Source organism: Notothenia rossii (genome assembly GCF_949606895.1).
Source record: "Notothenia rossii genome assembly, chromosome: 4".
Classification (NCBI taxonomy): Eukaryota; Metazoa; Chordata; class Actinopteri; order Perciformes; family Nototheniidae; genus Notothenia; species Notothenia rossii.
In genome coordinates, this window is record NC_136902.1 from 10186079 (window position 1) to 10203897 (window position 17819).

The following is a 17819-nucleotide window of genomic DNA, read 5'->3' on the forward strand; positions in this document are numbered from 1 at the left end:
TGGATTGGACGTAACATGCATCTTCTCTACGCTGAAAACACGGCTGTTTTTCGGAGAAACTCGTAAAAAATGTACTTTTTAGTGAGGCATGATTCTTACTTAAGACAACAGGCTACACAAATATGAAGAACTTATGGAATTTGATGCAATATCTTAAATTAAAGTTCCTAACAGTATAAAAAAAGGGGTTGAAATCAGCACATCTTTAAACATCTGCAGCATCAAAAGGCATCGTGCAGCAGCTATCTGAAATCCACTAAATCCTGTAACAGTGAAACGCAGACAGGTAGAATTTGACTACATAATTAGTACTTTTCCTCTTCATACTTAAATATATAAGGTTCTATAAACTTGTAAGCCTTTACTTAAGGGAGGTTTTGAATGGAGGACTGTGACTTGTAGTGGAGAACTTTCAAAGTGTGTTGTGAGTACAGAAAGATCTGAATACTTCTTCACCACATGTGAGATGTGTTCACTTTCACGCCTAACCTTGGCTTCTCCTCTGTTGGATTATTCTCCTGCACGCTGATGTGCAGAGCCGCACTCACTCCTCCATCTGCCGCTTTGTTGTTCTTTCATGCAGGGATCAGACAGAATCGGCAAGATCACATCAGATGAAAACCTCGCCGATTCAGTTCACTCCCAACACTTCGCAGGTAAGAAAGCGAGTGTGCCAGGATTTAATCAGAGCAAAGAAATATCACACATTCTTTGGAGTTTACGAGTGTTAGGACCTTGTGGAACATCAAACCAGACCTGGGTGGAACTGGTCTGGAAATAGATGAATGAAAGTGTAGAGAAATTCACAGGGTGAGACATTTGTTAAAGTACTATCACAGGAACACATGGAACACATCACAGCAGAGTGTACAGTACTTAGGTTTAATTTCAAGGACCTTTTACTTAGTATTCCCATTTTAAGCTACTCTCTAATTGTACTCTACTTCATTATAAGAGGCCCTATTATACTGAAACGCCTATTTCTCACTCTTTTATTTACTTCAGTAACATAGGGACATCACTATGTAACACTCGCAATTCTATTGGCTCGTGCTCCAACACATAGTCTTTGATAGGCTAAGGGGTGGGACATCGGTTGGCCAATCATAACGGACCCAGGAGCCCCTTGAAAACGAGATGGTCCATCTCAAGGGGTTTATCCTAATAAATACATTTTAAATAAAGCAGAGCCAGCTGCCAATATATTCCTATAATAAATTAATTCAATTCTTTAAAAACATCGTTTAAGGAATATCACACTGTGGTATTACGTTGTCCCCCTCAGTAAAGGATGTGAGTATTTCTTCCAGCACTTTAAATCTGCATCAATCCATGAGGGGTTTAACTGAAACCTAATTTGCATATTGAGGGGGAAATTAATTGTCTCAGACTTTGATTAGCATATCAAAGGTAAGTAAAGGAGGCCACGCCCCCGAGGAAAATCAACCCTCAGGCAAAGCTGGAATAAATCATGTGGAATTCAACACATTTATTTCTTAATTGTGCCTTTTTATTTTTGTCCTTAAAGGTCCCCTATTATACTGTCTTTCATCAATATATCACAGGTCTCAGATATATACAAAACATGTCTCTGAAGTGCTGGCTCCAAACACCAGACAGATCATTGCAGCATTACCCATAATCCCCTCTGTTTCAGCCCTGTTTCAAACGTGCTGATTCTCTGTCTGTTACTTTAGATGAAAATAAGGAGCCCCTCCCCACGCCCCTCTGACAGATATTTGGTTAAAAATAACTCCATGGTGCTCTAGGAGGAGATTCAGGTGATAAGGGGGGGGTAGGGGGGGTTACCTTGGTTGCTGATTGGCTAATGGCTACACAAGCCAACAAATCGTTATGACATCATAAAGTGGCCAAAATCTGATCAGCCTTTTTTCAGACAGGTTTTTATAGAAATGGATCAGGACAAAAAGAGAGAGAATCTTTGTTCCTGAAACTTTCAGAATCTCTTTCCACAGAGGGAACACATGTTTCTGTAGAAGAGACATGAAGAAGAGGGGACACATGTTTCTGTAGAAGAGACATGAAGAAGAGGGGACGCATGTTGATGTAGAAGAGACATGAAGAAGAGGGGACACATGTTGATGTAGAAGAGACATGAAGAAGTGGATTTTGCATAATAGGTGACCTTTAATATGTGATAATTAATTGCTGCGTTTCGTGGTTGCTCAGCCCCTGTCTCTCCTTCCTCCTCAGGCTCTGGTGCCTCCACCTACACCCTGGACAGCGGCATCGGGACCTTCCCGCTGCCCGACTGCAGCAGCGGGGCCGCAGTTCGGGGTCTCTCCAAGGCGCGGGCCGGAGCCGAGCGCCACTCCTCGGGCTCCCCGGGGCGGGCCGGGCGGCGGGCCAGGACCCTGGACAGAGAGCCCGTGACCCAGGAGGAGAACTACACCGCTCACAAGCAGCTGATCCCCACCATCCAGTACGCCTCCGCGCTCGAGGGGAGGGGCTCCGCTGGGGTCATCCGTGAAGGTGCCCTAAAACTCTCCCTCTGGCGCATTATTACAGAAAACAAAGCGTTGTTAGAGGGCACTTTTTCTATAGCCTTCAAACTTAGAGCTTTTGTCAATGTTACGGAGTGCTTTGATGTAGAATGCAGACTCATACTGCTCTGAGATCCACACTGAACCAGTTATTAATAGGTGCCCTAAAACGTCCTCACTGGAACGTAATTAATGATAACTCACAACATTGTTAGAGGTCACTCAAACTTAGAGCTTTTCTCAATGTTACAAAGTACTTTGATGTAGAATGCAGACTCATACTGCTCTGAAACAGTGATTATATAACAATAAGTGTTGGTCATCTAATAGGTCTCAATCTTCCAGTACCGCATTAGCATGTTAACACAACAAACGTTGAAGGCCGATGAGATGTGGTGCATTTAGTTTTATGTGTGAACCTACTTGACGATGATTGTGATTCTGATTGTAAAAATGTGTTTACTCTCCCTCCGCAGACAGAGAGTCCCACGCTCCGAACATGTTCTCCCCCCGCTCAAAGACCTGGACCTTCCCCAACCTGAAGACCGCCGCCGGGCCTGCAGAGGTCTACCTCGCTGTGGAGGAGGAGGAAGAGGAGGAGGAGAGCTTTGGGTCTCCCTTCAGAGCGGTACGATGAAGATCACCTCCCTGTTCCTCACTTACACTCTACACTCCTCCTCCCCTCCCCCTCTGACCTTCCACTTCTTCCTTCTCCTCCCCTGTCAGTCCCGCCCCATCCCTATCTGCCTTTCTCCTCCCCCTCCTTCTTTTTCTCTTCCTCCCTGTTATAAGATTTCTCTCTCCTCTCCTTATGTTAGGAAAATATCACTCGAGACCAGGTTGAGAATCAATAATCAGGTACTCATGTATTCTTGCCAGAAGGAGCAGAGTTAAATCCCATACAAAGGATAGGGTTGAACTCACACACATGCGGTATGTTGCTGTCTTCTGGACTTCCTCCACGCCTCATAGAAATGAGGTATGTAGGAGACAACAAGTATGTGTGTCTGTGTCCTCAGAAAGATCAACAACCTGAAATGCCCTGCCTCCTCCTATCAGGAAGAGGCAGCTGCAAGGTCGTACACAGTTCAGAGCCACACATGATATCAGTGCATTCAAACAAACCCAAAGTGGAGGCAACCGTATTTTCTCCAACACTATGTTGTCCTTTTAGCTCAGGGGTCTGCAACCTTTTTGACCAAAAAAGCCATTTTGCTGCTTTTTCCAAAACATTTTTTTGTCTGGAGCCGCAAAACATATTTCATGGCTTGATAGCTAATAAAGTTGTATTTATTGTTATATCAGACAAAAACTGCAGTTTTTTTGCATTTATTAGGCTTTTTATTACATTATATAAAACTGTTAACCTCTAATAAGAAACAAAGAACTCCTATAAGGAGAATTACAAATAATACACAGGCCTACTTTAAAATAAATTAAACACAGCACTTGGGGAGTCTTCTGCACATTTGAAGGAAAAGAAATATTATTAAAATGGGCCCACTTTGAAATAAATAAAACATATAGCTGCATCCTAAAAAGAGTTAAAGGTAGGGTGGGTAAGAATGGAGAAACCAGCTCGAGTGCGCTAGAATTTGAAAATACACAACCGGAAAAAATCTGCCTCTTCCTTCAGACTTCCTCACAGAGCCCCTCCTCCAACACACACGAACGCACACATGACCAATGAGGGCACGAGATAAGTTTGTGCACAGATGGAAGGCTGACAGGCAGGTAGGCCATCCAGTTATTTTAGCCGGGCCGGCTCAGATGATTGGTCGTGCTTTTTACAGCGCTACGGCTTCAACAGATTAATTTTTGTATGTATTTATTGTCAAAGCATTTAATATATTCATTGCTATCGGGACGTTAAGAGCATTCCATGGAATATAACAAAAAGTGTTTTCTGAAATAAATTACATACCCCATTGAATTATGACTGAAGATCGTCAGCTGTCTTCCTCTCCGTGTTGTTCCTCGATACGTAAAGGCTGCAGTGCAGCACTTTTGACAACTTCTCTCTACATATCAAACATACCGGTAAACCAGCATCGTTTGCTGTGAAAGCATATGACTCTGTCCACACAGAATTAAATCCTGTGTTCCTCCGTTACTGTTCTTTGATTTATCCATTCGCTCATCGAGCCGGGGGTAGGGGTTTTCACCCGCAGGAAAAGGCGCTGTGACGCATATTTTAGTTGACCTAATTAAAACCGTTTTGTTTTTTATTTATGTGTCACAGTATCACCTCAAAATACAAGATACGAAACATTTTCAACCATGCAACAAAATATAAATAGTCCTACAAATACTTTTATTTTATTTCCTTCTTATTTTTGTCTAAACTCAAGGGAGCCAGAGCAGAGGGCTTAAAGGGCCGCATGCGGCCCGTGGGCCGCGGGTTGCCGACCCCTGTTTTAGACGTCTAATTATATCCAACTATTCAAATCCATCATATTGAAAGAACAGGCCTTCACCAAAGCATGTTGACAAAGCTAGTAACTATAGCAAAATACCTTTAAAATCCAAGTCAATTCACTTAAAGATGTATTGTGATGATGTCCCACACAGCTAGTCTACAGTGATGTCACAGGGATCTCAGGCAGCAGCTAGTTGAAGGTTAAGTACCTAAATGCACTTGTTAATCCATTTGCTATGGCTATACTGCCTCGTGGAACAACAACGTTTTATTTTCTGTTTTTTTAATATAGAACTCCACCCCCCTCTTATCTCCTCACCTCCACCCCCTCTTCTTTTGCCTCTCTCTCTCTCCTTCCTCCCTTTCTCAAGATGTAGTGATAAACTAGGTGTATTACACCTAATTTCTTTAGACCTTCAAAAAGGGAAACTCTCAAAATCAAACTTTAACCAAGAAGAAAATGAAAGATCCCTCGGGGGGGGGGTCTGTCCATCATGTGTATTCCTTGGAAAGTAAAAAAGCAAAGTGATGGAAAATACAAATACTATGTTCTAGTCATATAGTTATAGACTTGATATAGTTGTGTTTGGTCTATTCTTGTTGAAAAGCGTCTGTGCAGGACTATCTGGGTCACTCTCAGACAGCAAATACTTTGCAGTGGAGTCGAGATACATTTTTAAATCTGCACTCACATCTTACATAATGTAAAAACACAGAGCCACAAATTATTAATCCGCTGAATATTAAAGATTCACCATCGGATGATTTATGTAACCCACTTTAGTTTTTTTGCACCTTAAGGCAATACATAACTGGAAACACATGACCTAAAAGGCGTTCAAAGACCCAAAGGCTTTCCTGTCACACACAGAATCTACAGTGTAGATATGGCAATGAAAGTCTTAAGTCCCGAGACCCTCCCACAATGCAACACAAATATAAGATCGAAAAACAATCAAACTAATTTCAAAAACAGTCAAATCAATAAAAAGATGATCTTGCCAAATCATTTTCATTTGAGAAAACCAAACTGAAAGTGCTACAGAGTAAAATGGTTGAAACAAAACGATTAAAAGAACAAATTAAAAGCAGCAACGTTTCCGCCGGCATGGCAACAAGTGGGAGTACAAAAAGCTATTCTAAAAGCATCCAGTAACACTGTTTGTTTCTGCATCCTCTCAGAGCTCGAAGGCGGTCGGGCCCTCCTCCAGCCGGGCGGCGGACCCCGGCAGCCTGCCCGTCCCGGCCCCGTCGGGGGGGAGCCGCCGGGGGAAGACTCGCGCGCCCAGCGTCCCGGAGGTGAGCCGGGGGGAGGGGGGGCTGGAGCTCCTCAGGGAGCGTCCCGAGGAGGCGCTGTCCCCCAGCCGCCCGCAGGTCCTGGAGACCCCCGAGTCCCTCAGCGACTCCCTGTACGACAGCCTGTCCTCCTGCGGCAGCCAGGGGTGAACGAGGACATGAAGAACACAAAAAACAGCACCGCTCTGAACTTACTGTGATGCTGCTCGCCCAACGCCACATGTTTGAGGACTTCCTGTTGATGTCCACAGGAACAATGTGGTGATGCGTTCTCTTTAAGCAACTGGAAAGACGCTCGATGGACTCTCCTCAGGATTTCAAAGCCAAAAGCCACCCCCAAATAAAATAGGTTCACTTTTTGTCCCACAGACTGGACTGTGGACACTTGATGTATACAGGACTACGAAACGCATGGCTAAGCTAATGATTAGCACAAAGTGATCACTCCCGGTAGTTGTTCCAGCAACGCGTCTTTTAGTTTTGAATCATGGTGGTAGGAAGATCTTTGTTATCGAAGAAGATGCTCTGGACATCATAATGTATTGGAGAAAAAAACTAAACATGGAGCTCCTTAAAAAAATGAATGTTCATGTCTGTGATTCTTTATTGCTGAATTCATGCATCACGATTTTAAATGTATAAACGATTTTATTGATCATGTTGATATTGTTTTGCGACACATGAAGGTTGTCAGAATACGTCTGTTTTGAAATCTTAATACATTTAAAGGTAATATATACCAGCAATAATAACATAGATAAGAGAAATGGCTACACTATTCAATGAATATGTATTTCTATTATTTATTTATTTTCAATGTGCATCGTTTGCATTCATCTCTTTTTTTTCATTTTGTAATCTTTCTGTGAAAATTGCAGTCTCCTGGCTTTAGTAGATTATGTTCATATCTTGTATTTCAACATCTGTTGCTGTTCGTTCCCTAGCCATAGAGGTCTATGTACCTACTGCCGTTTTTCAACTTTCTAATTAAAATGTTCTGATTTATTTGGTTGTGGGACGTCGTTCTTTTGACCGTTCTATTATATATGATATTTTGGGCATGCTATACTATGTAGTTTTCGACATATGGGCTATTCAATTAGTTTGGAATGGGGGCCGGTTGATGAAAATTATCCAAAGCAAGCGGGCCGGGAAAAAGATGGCTTGAAATATGAGCAATCATATTAAGAGCTTCAGAGACAGTGAATACTAGAACAGCATAGTGGAGTGCATATATTGTGTTTAATTACATCAAACAACAAAGCCCCAAGGCCTTTCTAGATCGAAATGACAAGTTCAGAACTCAGTAGGCCGACATGTGAAGCTAATTTAACCATCAACATTTCATTTCATTTGATTTAGGTGAAATTATCTAATCATTCACGCAGAGATGCAATAAATGACAGGAGTTGTCACTACAGTAGCTAGAAGGTGGGTTCGAAACCCGAGCCCGCCGACGTTTTCAGGCAATGTCTTCCCCTCTGGAATAAAGGCACTCTGGCCAAAAAAAAATCTTTACAAAATAAAAAGTAGATTACTTTTAACATTATACTCAAAGGGCCAGTAAATATCACCCTGGGACCGGATTTGGCCCGCGGGCCGCCAATTGAATAGCCCTGTTTACACTGTGATTTTAACCCTCCTGTTGTCTTCGGGTCAAATCTGACCGATTTACTACTTTCATCAATCATAACTTTTTTGTTTTACATTTGATTGCATTAAGGCTTTATGATATCCTTCACAGTAGACATTTGAACATATAAAATGGCTGATCACCACTTTCATTGAATTTTGGATGATTTAGTCAACTTTGTAACACCCATGGTGTTCCCAGTCATATGATTAATGTTTGTGTTAATGTAATAGCAGTTAAAACAGGGTTGGTCAAATTTGACCGCGAACAACAAAGTAAGGGGGGGGGGGGGGGGGGGAACGAAGGCAATAGGAGGGTTAAACATTTTTTTCGATATATGGTTTTTCTGATACTTTCAACATACTATTACCTTTCTCTGAAAATGTCTACGTACGTAATGTATACTATTACTTTTATCAAAAAAACAGAGTATCTGGACAACACACCATATAAATTTGTTTTATATCAAAAATCGGAAGAAAATAAATCTGTAGCTTTTCCCTCGCCAACATTTTAGAGTCATTTAGCTTCTTCCCTGACGGCCTAGCATGACATGGTTTGTACAAATGATTGTTTAGATTGTTCTTGTTCAAACTGAGTGCTACAGATCTAATGTGTCTGAATATTTCTTCCACTGCTGTGAACGGTTGCAATATATAAGCAGAGCTCATTGGAGTAACCCAGAGTGAAAACAGGCACTTTGTTTCAACGTTCAACACATTTATTTGAGCAAATGTATCAAATTGTTAGTTTCAATTTTACATCCATAAAATAAATTCTTCACAGTATACACTTTCAAAAAATCGTTAAGGTTAACATCACATCGTTTGGCAAACTAATTTCTAGACAACAGATATTTAGAGAATTTACAGAGAGGTTTTGAATAACTCGTATCCTCCTATCCAAGATGGAAATATGGACAGATGGCTCCGAAGTCTTCCTCCTCCTCTTCCTCCGCCCGCCAACATCCAGAATCCATAAAAGTGTGTCTGATGAGCCGCTGCAGCTCTTTAAGACTCCGACAGGCTTTCAGGGTTTGTGTCGGTGTTACCGGGCTTCACCACTCCAATGGTGGTCAGAAACAAAATGTGTGGAAACAAAAACCATCACGGGGAGAATTTCTCAAACGGGGAATCTGTTGTCAAAATCATGGGACACCATATCTTGTTGTGACACTCCACTAAGAGAACAGAGGAAAACTATAAATAAGCAAATCAACGATGGAAATCACAGAACTTGAAATAAAACAACGATCAGCCTCAGAAGCTCACACGACCCACTACAAAGGAGCCTATCAAGTCTTTAATGTATGGCACTAAATACGTTTCTTCATTAAAAGCTGCTCAGCCAATGGGAGCCTCGCAGGGCAACACTCCCCTCTACAGGCCGAGCAGGGTCACCGCAGCGTTACTCTAATTCTCCATTCACAGCCATAGTGGGGGACTAGCGTTAGTTTACCATTAACTTACATTCAACCCTTGTTGTAAGTTCGAAAGATAAATCAAAGAAATTTCAATAATATAAGACCACAGAGGAGTTAATTTAATAAATGAAGACCGAGAGTGAAAAGCACCGCTGCAAATTGTGCCTTTTGACAGTTCCAAGAGTTCTTTACTTCTTCTCCTTCTTCTTATCCTGCAAGAGAGAAATAATCAAGAGTTATACGACTTGCCCACATCACTCAGTTATTAAAGGTTATGAAAACAAAAACACTCTAGTGGTATGAAGCCATACTGATAGATGTGGTTAAACAGTTTGTAATAGGATGCATGTTTAACGTAAAACAAGTAGTTCCAATAGAAATGTTGACAGAGATTAAAAAGCATATCTGAAAAAGATGTCGCCGTTTAGTTATTTGGATGCGTTTTACTTCCTGGTCATAATAAAAAACACAACACAGGTCATCGTGCTGCGGCGCTGACTGTATCAGATATCTAAAATAACAAGCAACAAAAACCAAAAGTATCTGCTCCGACCTTCTACCAGAACTAAATGTAACATGTGATGTTGTTTTGTGATTTGGTTGAGCCGACCTTTTCCAAAATAGTCAATCTACATCATTGTTTTTCAATAACATGAATTAGAGATGTTATTTTTAACAAATCCTATAAAAAAGCAAAGCCCACAATACATTGTAGACCTTCTCTCAATACTTTAGTCAAGCAGTAAAGTGTTCATGTGCGTGGAAATAATCTCAGACATGGATTTGGTGTGATAATGATTATCTCCAGCAGCAGGTCAAATTACTAACAATCTGTTCACATGGCATTTTAATAACATCCCTGTACTGTGACTTTACATACTTTACTTTGACTTTCTATGATATGCCACAACAGAGCGGGCCACCATAGGTAAAATGCGCTGTATTTATGGCCAACGAATGCTCCTTAAACCTGAATATAATAGACGACCAAAAGGCCTAACTGGGAATGTCCAAACAGAATATGCCGTTCAAACGACTTGTATCACATCTGAATATTGTCTTATTTCAAATAGTAACGCAATATTTATTACCATGCACGTTAACACTGTCACTCACCACCCTTCACTGCGGCTTGTTAATGAGTTGTCATTTGTTCTTTATTATAAGTAACAAACAGCAGAGCTCTATGGCTATACGGAATAAGAAATACCAGGGTTTGAATACACAGATAATGGTTTTAAGTACCATCTCTTCATTAGCCGCTTTCACACCCAGTACTTTGCCGTACTTAGTTCCCAGCACTTAGTTCTCCCATGGAACTAAAGAGCAGATCGCGTTCACACCGGAATAAGTTCCCTGAGGGAGGACAAGGCAAATGAAGCCGCTGACGTCACTACTTCTTCTGCTTTGGGTTTACTGGCAGGCCGCAAACAACTTCACGGCGTATACTGCCACCCGAAGTCCCCCGACGGAAGTCCCCGGAGTTAGGGACTGGCTTCAGTAGAAGCTGCTGGGAGTCCCAGGAGCTTCTACTGAAGCCTTCAGAGTAAATCGCCAGAACGCCGACACCTCCTCATCTCCACCGCTCCCATGTTTTCTTTTGTGTTGCCATAAGTTATTCTCTCTCCTTTGGTGCGCGGGGCTAATGCTAATGCTAATAATGCTAATGCCAGCAAATAAAATGGCGGCTTCACAAAACTTTTCAGAGTTTTACGGGGCGTGGATTGCAATCCGCCCAGCCAATCAGAAATTGGAACCTTTTTCTCCCCATGAAAGGACCACCTCTCTAGCAGGGACTACAAAGGGGGGAAAAGTTCTCTGAACTAAGTTCTCTTTTTGGTGTGAACGCAAAATCCCAGGAACTATCGGAACTAAACGGGAAAAGTACGGGGGAAGGTACTCCGGTGTGAAAGCGCCTCTTATAGCTTTGGGTCTCTTCATTGGATTGGTTGACACTCAGACACTCAGAACATGAGCAGACCAGAAAAGGAATGAGGAGGCAGACTGGGTACCTTATCGTTCATGGCGAGGATGACCATCAGTTTCCTGAAAATGGTGATGAAGTCCAGGAACAAGTCCACACAGTGCCTACGCAGATACACTTTGTTTTAGAATCAATAGAAGCCAATGGGGATAACCAGAAAGAAACACAACCAAACATTCGATATCTTTGAAAAAAAGCAATCATTTGAATAAAGTCATTACGCAGCAACTCTGAGAAGGAACGAGTTTTCAAAGCAATGATGCAAAGTTGTCCGCATCACTGTGGGGGGGTGCATTTGCATGGCATTTGGTTTTCACACAAACTAGTCCTCACCAGATGTAGTCCTTGTCTCCGTTCTCTGCTTTCTCGATGATGAGCTGAGTGTCGAACAGGACGAAGCCGCACATGATGAGCAGGCCGAGGTACATGTGAGCCTGTGGGGGGAGAGCGCAACACACACGTTAGATGATGACTCATACACATCATGAAACACGGCTGAATGAGCACGTCTTGAGGAATGGTGTGACTTGGTTTATCTACCTTAAAGAGCATCACAGATCCAAAGAACAGGTTCATCACAGACATCAGGAACAGCAGGGAGAGGCCAGACATCAGAGTGCCTTAGGAGGAGAATGAGATAAGGGAGAATGGGTTTAATCGGCTGAGAGATAGAAAACTGGGGTCATTTAAAGTCATGTTGTAAATGAAAGCCTTTACCTCCCAGGAACAGGTAGGTCCTGCGTTTGGCATAGAGAGCGCTCAGAGTGAAGCAAACGAAAATGATGGAGGTTCCCATGAAAGCCGTTATGATGATGCTGAGGAGAAAGAAACCACAAGGAAACATTTAAAAAAACGTTTCATCGGATTTGAACGGAGTCAGAATCAGAATCCCTTTATTAGTCCCACAGTAGGGCTAAAATCATAATCACGATTATTTGTCAATAATTGATATCACGATCATTAAAAACGATTATCGATTTACTTTGAAAACATAAATGTATTGGGGAATTTTTTTTATATTACATTTTTTTTAAATAAAAAGAATAATCGTTTTATTTCGATCACGTTGTTTTCGTAATCGTTGCGAGACAAAATCGTAATTGAGATTCAAATACGATTAATTGCACAGCCCTATCCCACAGAGGGGAAATGTGCGTAGTTACAGCAGGAAAAAGAGCCAGACAGCTTAATGTTACAAAGTTAAATATGTGACATGCATAAAAAAAAAAGTACTAAGTTATGATATAATACAAAATATGATCAATAAAAAGTTACATAATTTACAAAAAATACACATCCTGTAACAGTTCTACGGATTTAGCAGACAGGTATATATTACACAGTTATTAACGGCATCTATATATTGCACATCTAGCACATACTGTAGGTGGTTGGTATTTAACAGCAAGGGGTGATATAGTCTGTGTTGTGTGTGTGTGTGTGTGTGTGTGTGTGTGTGTGTGTGTGTGTGTGTGTGTGTGTGTGTGTGTGTGTGTGTGTGTGTGTGTGTGTGTGTGTGTGTGTGTGTGTGTGTGTGTGTGTGTGTGTGTGTGTGTGTGTGTGTGTGTGTGCGTGTGTGTGTGTGTGTGTGTGTGTGTGTGTGGGCGGGGGCAACTAGGGGCTGTGCTGGTTGTATAGTCTGACCGCTGCAGGAAGGAAAGACCAGCGGTATCTCTCCGTGAGACAGCGGGGGAGAGTCACAGAAAAGATGGCTATCAATCGTCACACAATACTAGACTTAGTGGTGTTTAGTTTGTATAATGTCAAACTGTTACTCAGCCAGCTGTGGGCTGCAGGTATTAAACATTGAGCAACTTCTCACAAACCTTGGATTGACAGCGATGACAAAGTCCAGAGTGGGACCAAGGCCAACACCTGCAGAGGGAGAGGAAGACAAACGCTGCTTTTAGACTCTTACCGGACAGTACATTCACAAAGACAGCTGTGAGACCACTTGACCTGCCCACGTGAAATCAGTACTTTACCTGTGAGGAAGGCAAATCCAGCGAGGATAGCCAGTCTCTTCTTCTCCGTCTCAGAGTTGTGAGGCGTCATGGCGAGCCAGAACATCATGCCCAGGGAGCCGAGCACGGACAGCAGACCTCCCTGAGGACAAGGGCGAGGTGGTGAGATAAGCTACATTAACACTCAAGGCTTCTTCTCTGAAGTCAAATTCATTATGACTGAAGCAACAGAATAACCATTAGTTACAAATATTATAGAAAAAGGCCTTTCAAAGGATTAAGTTCTGTCTTTTTTGACATCTAATAGCGGCCGATGTAATAAACTTAACACATGTTTGACATTTTGAAATAGTTGTTTTTAAATGGGAAACTTATCTTGATACAATCAGTTTACAGTTGGTGGTGTGACCTCGTTTTCTCAAGCACTAAACACTTTAACTGTTCTGTTCCTTCACCATAACATGTTAAGATAAGACGCACGGGAGAAAAAGCTCTAGAAATGTCGGACACAAATTAGAGCAGCCATTATATTTTCAAAAAACGATGATCCTTTTTACTATATGCTTTCACGTTGAGGCCATGAGATCATTTATCCATTATTAAAACGATTACTCCCAAAATAACAACAGGGTATATGCAGGAATCCTGAAGTCAGATGTAATCCCTTTTAAGACCTTTTTTAAGACCCTTTCCATACATTTTAAGACCTCATCGCCACTTTGAGTTCTAACCGGTTACCTTGGCGACACACTTTACCTCACATTGACTATATACAGTATTGATTGTCCTTCCTCCTTAGTTTCCAACCATTTGGATGCAGACTTGCATTTCCCCATAACGATGTTGTTTAACAACCGGCGTAAACGGACCTTCGCGCTATCAAGCAGTGAGCGTGCGATGTCCTGTTCAGATGACGTCAAATCCAACGGGATGCCGTAAATAAACTACACAGAATCACACTACACACCTACGCAGTGATTACATTCAGGCAGACTGTAGAATACAACCTCTTTGGACCATTTATATACTTATTGAAAACAAGCTACAAAATGTAATACTTTAGAAAATGACGTTTAATACTTTTCAATAGCCTTACATTTATTTATCAACTTTTAATACTTTTTAAGACCCCGCGGACACCGTGTAACAACGGGGAAATGCGGTTAGCAAAAACAAATACAGCCTGTTCAGTTTAGTTTCTATTTTGTCTGTAGGAACATGATTGTTGTTGCATGAAACATGGATAGAGGCGAGTACACTCCAAAGTATGTGCTCAATGGCTGAGCAGTGTTTCCAATGCTCACTGAGAACTTCACAAAAGACATTGATTTAAGAATCATTCCAAGTGTTCAAAACCTTACACCAAAAATATGACTTACTTTACTAAGATAAAACATTTACCCTTCAGGTAAGAAGAGCTGCTATATTTCACAGCAAATGCCTCGAATCAATGTGTGCAGCTATTGTTTAAAACCTCTAACAACTTAAATAAACATGGAAAGATTAACTGGGTCAACTTCACTAAACCAAAACTGGATTAGGCTGGACTCAAATTAAATCATTTACCAACTTCCTATCATTTGCTAATGAGAAAACGGACTGTTTCAACCCCATGGGTAACTGAACATTTGCACTGATAGGGTTCGGTGAGGTAGGATAAAGAATCATTATCTGTGTTTTGCTTAAGAGCTCTATTTGCAGTGATATACAGGAAGTTGCATCTTGTGAGAATCACCTGAAAGAGGCGTGTGACGACATGGACGTAGGAGCCAGCCGCAGCCACAAACATACACAATGCCAGGCTGGAGTACACATTCTTCAAGTGCACCTGGGTGGAGTGAGATCTGCAATGGAGAGAAAAAAGATAACGGTCAACAATGATGGGCGGCGGACTAATGAGTTAGCGATCTACGGCATATTTACGCACATTTGGGAGAACTTGAAGAGGGAGTCAAAGTTGATATTGCGGTCGAACACGTTCATGATGGCGCCAGTGATCGAGATCTGAAGTGATTCTTGAATGGACAAAGTCTCCTATGAAAAGAAATTTTAATGATTAGTCTTTCTCTCCACTTTCACGGTCAGAATCAAAAGTATTTTACAACTACTGAAGCACTCAAATAAAGAAAACCGACAGGCATTTATTGTATATCAGTCACTATCAAATGAGCACTATCACAACACAGTAAAGTATGTTGTGCATCTATGAACTCATAGCAACGATTATGGACATAACAGTACAGATTCCAAATGTATATTTATATATAGACGTTGTAATTGTACAAAACGTTGGCAATACAGTATGTCATTATGGTCATGCCAATACAGCTATTTGAATTGAATGTCAATTGTTTTGAATTAATAAACCCAATGTTTACACGTTTCACTTTTTAAAATAAAAATCTGACTGCTAAAGTGTGTTTTCATGTTATCTAAATGTCAAAGTTGTATTGGTAATAACTTGACCAAAGAATGTCCACTTTGAAGACATTTGAGTTCAATCTTAACCATTGTTGTGGCATATTTTCTCATCATACTTCATATAGTATTAGGTTACAGATGCGTTAAACTAAGTAACATTAGCAGAGGTGGAAGAAGTACTTAAGTGAAAGTAGAAATACCAGTGTAGAAATACTCTGTTACAAGTAAAAGTCCTGCATTGAAAATGTTACACAACTAAATAATTATTAACATCAACATATACTTAAAGAACCAAAAATAAAAGTACAAATTAGCCAATTTCAGAATAATATATATATGAAATATAGTTAACGATGCAATAAAGTGTTTATCAAAGCTGGTAAATGCGTTGACTAAATGTAGTGGAGTAAAAGTAAACTATTTACCTCTGAATTGTAGAGGTAGAAGTACAACGTAGCAAAACATTGAAATACTCAAGTGAAGTACAAGTCCCTCAACATTGTAATTAAGTACATTACTTGAGTAAATCTAGTTAGTTACTTTACACCAAATGTTACTCTAAATACTGCTTCTACAAGATATGATACACACGCATGTCGCAGATCAAAGTGCGATAGTTAAAAGTTAGATGACGGATTGCACCATTAAATTGCACAACAGGTTAAAATGCTAGCGATGAGTGCTTATCATGCTAAGTAGCTTTTAATGCTATCAATTCATGTTTAACAATTCAGACGTTAGCTGGCAACACAATCAAAAGCCATCGTGTTGTCAATAAATAAATGTGTTGTTGGGAGCAGGGATTAGTTATCCAACAACAGCTGAACTATGTGTTTGACGCAGGAGACTATCATATTAACGGCTAGCGTTTCTGGCGAGCTAAGCGTTCAGTTAAATACCAAGCTAGCTTAAGTGGCTAACATAACTCGACGTGTCGTTCAATCTTCAGCACATAAAGATGTTAATGTTACAGCTGACATTAATACGATACACCGATTAAACAAACCCAGAAAGCTACCAAAAAGATAGCGCTTACCTTTGCTCTGCTACAAGATAACAACTGTTTGGCAGCCTTTCTTCTTCCTGTTCACTTTTATTTTTTCCCCCAACAAAACATTAGCCGTTACGTGTCAGTTGCCTCCGTGATGTCACTATGGAAACGCCCCGAAATCTGTAGTCCTTTTATGTACAAATGTAAAATACGACGTTGTCACCACGTAGCTACTGGACGTACTAATTAAGAAGTCTATTTTTACATTTACTGATCTTTTAAACACATGTGTTGTTACTCGTTACAGAGAGAAAAAACATTTATATTAAAGAGTACTTCCTGGTGTGTCACTGAGAAATGTCCCCGGTACACCTAAAATGGCCGACTCGTAAATTCAACCGCACCATCCCAAACTGGAGAAAAACAAGGATTGTTATGTATTTGATATCGTTAACGTACGAAATTTGGCTCCAGCATAATATATATTAATTCTTTTGAAAGAAGCTTCCTTAACTATGAAGTAGTAAATAAAAGGAAGGCTGATGCAACCTAAAACATAAGAGTGTAATTGAGTTTGAAGATATCCATCATTAGGTGCAACTGCGTGCAACGTATTGAATATTTCCCATTGAAATAATACATTGAACGTTAATTAATCACTGTGTTTGGATTTATAATGCTTTTAGTGAAATACAAATGTATTTTAAGTGAGTGGGCTATCAGTTAATGTATTCACTGTCTTTATTCTTATCATGTGCGCAGCAGAGGGGTCGTTGTCAATACAAAGAAAATGCCTCAGGCACCCTCCAGAAATGCTCAGAAAATGATCATCTATAATTTAAAATATTAGGCCAATTAAAGCACAATCTGGATCCAAGACAGAAGAAAGAAATGTTGAACTAGTTTCAAAAATATAAATACATAGGCTATTCACGAAAGTATAGGCTATGGGTAAAGGGATGGTTAAAGAGAAAATAGTAGCCTACTGAGCTCAAGGGTTCAGAGTTTCAATGGCCTGAAAAAGTTATTATGGCAAATTGAAATTATAAATAAAATCATAAATCGATAGCGGTCATACATGTAGTATAAAAAGGATAGTTTTTTTTCTGAAAAGGTATGTAGTTCTTAAGTATACATGTTCAAATAAAGACGTACAATTGTTTTATAAAGTAGGCCTACTGTAT

The 17819-nt window shown here is 40.6% G+C and overlaps 2 protein-coding genes across 4 annotated transcripts in view; one reads left to right on the top strand and one right to left on the bottom strand.

The window, feature by feature from the left end:
* Positions 1-7224, top strand: part of nckap5l (NCK-associated protein 5-like) — a 49569-nt gene extending 42345 nt beyond the window's left edge. For 2 of the 3 annotated variants that reach the window (XM_079673514.1, XM_079673515.1), the window contains exons 10-13: positions 584-656; positions 2215-2493; positions 2981-3132; positions 6106-7224. In XM_079673514.1, the coding sequence (XP_079529640.1) occupies positions 584-656; positions 2215-2493; positions 2981-3132; positions 6106-6369 (768 nt within the window). In that variant the 3' untranslated portion in view covers positions 6370-7224. Of the gene's footprint in view, positions 1-583; positions 657-2214; positions 2494-2980; positions 3133-6105 lie in introns of those variants that run through there. The other variant, XR_013806967.1, reaches the window with a different exon arrangement.
* A 1327-nt stretch (positions 7225-8551) lies between these two features.
* tegt (testis enhanced gene transcript (BAX inhibitor 1)) lies at positions 8552-16837 on the bottom strand. Its single transcript, XM_079673518.1, has 10 exons — positions 16681-16837; positions 15151-15257; positions 14959-15067; positions 13245-13365; positions 13086-13134; positions 11977-12074; positions 11800-11879; positions 11593-11693; positions 11288-11363; positions 8552-9487 (listed from the first exon to the last, which is right to left on the bottom strand). The coding sequence occupies exons 2-10, from the start codon at positions 15204-15206 to the stop codon at positions 9464-9466; spliced, it is 714 nt and encodes a 237-aa protein (XP_079529644.1). The 5' UTR covers positions 15207-15257; positions 16681-16837; the 3' UTR covers positions 8552-9463.
* Positions 16838-17819: the final 982 nt, after the last annotated feature.

Excerpts from the sequence above, each read along its gene's own strand:
- tegt (XM_079673518.1), bottom strand. The coding sequence starts at position 15,206 with ATGAACGTGTTCGACCGCAATATCAACTTTGACTCCCTCTTCAAGTTC. Across the intron at positions 11,880-11,976 it reads GACCTACCTGTTCCTGGGAG|GCACTCTGATGTCTGGCCTC; the intron begins GTAAAGGCTTTC and ends TCTCCTCCTAAG. Across the intron at positions 11,364-11,592 it reads GGAGACAAGGACTACATCTG|GCACTGTGTGGACTTGTTCC; the intron begins GTGAGGACTAGT and ends GTATCTGCGTAG.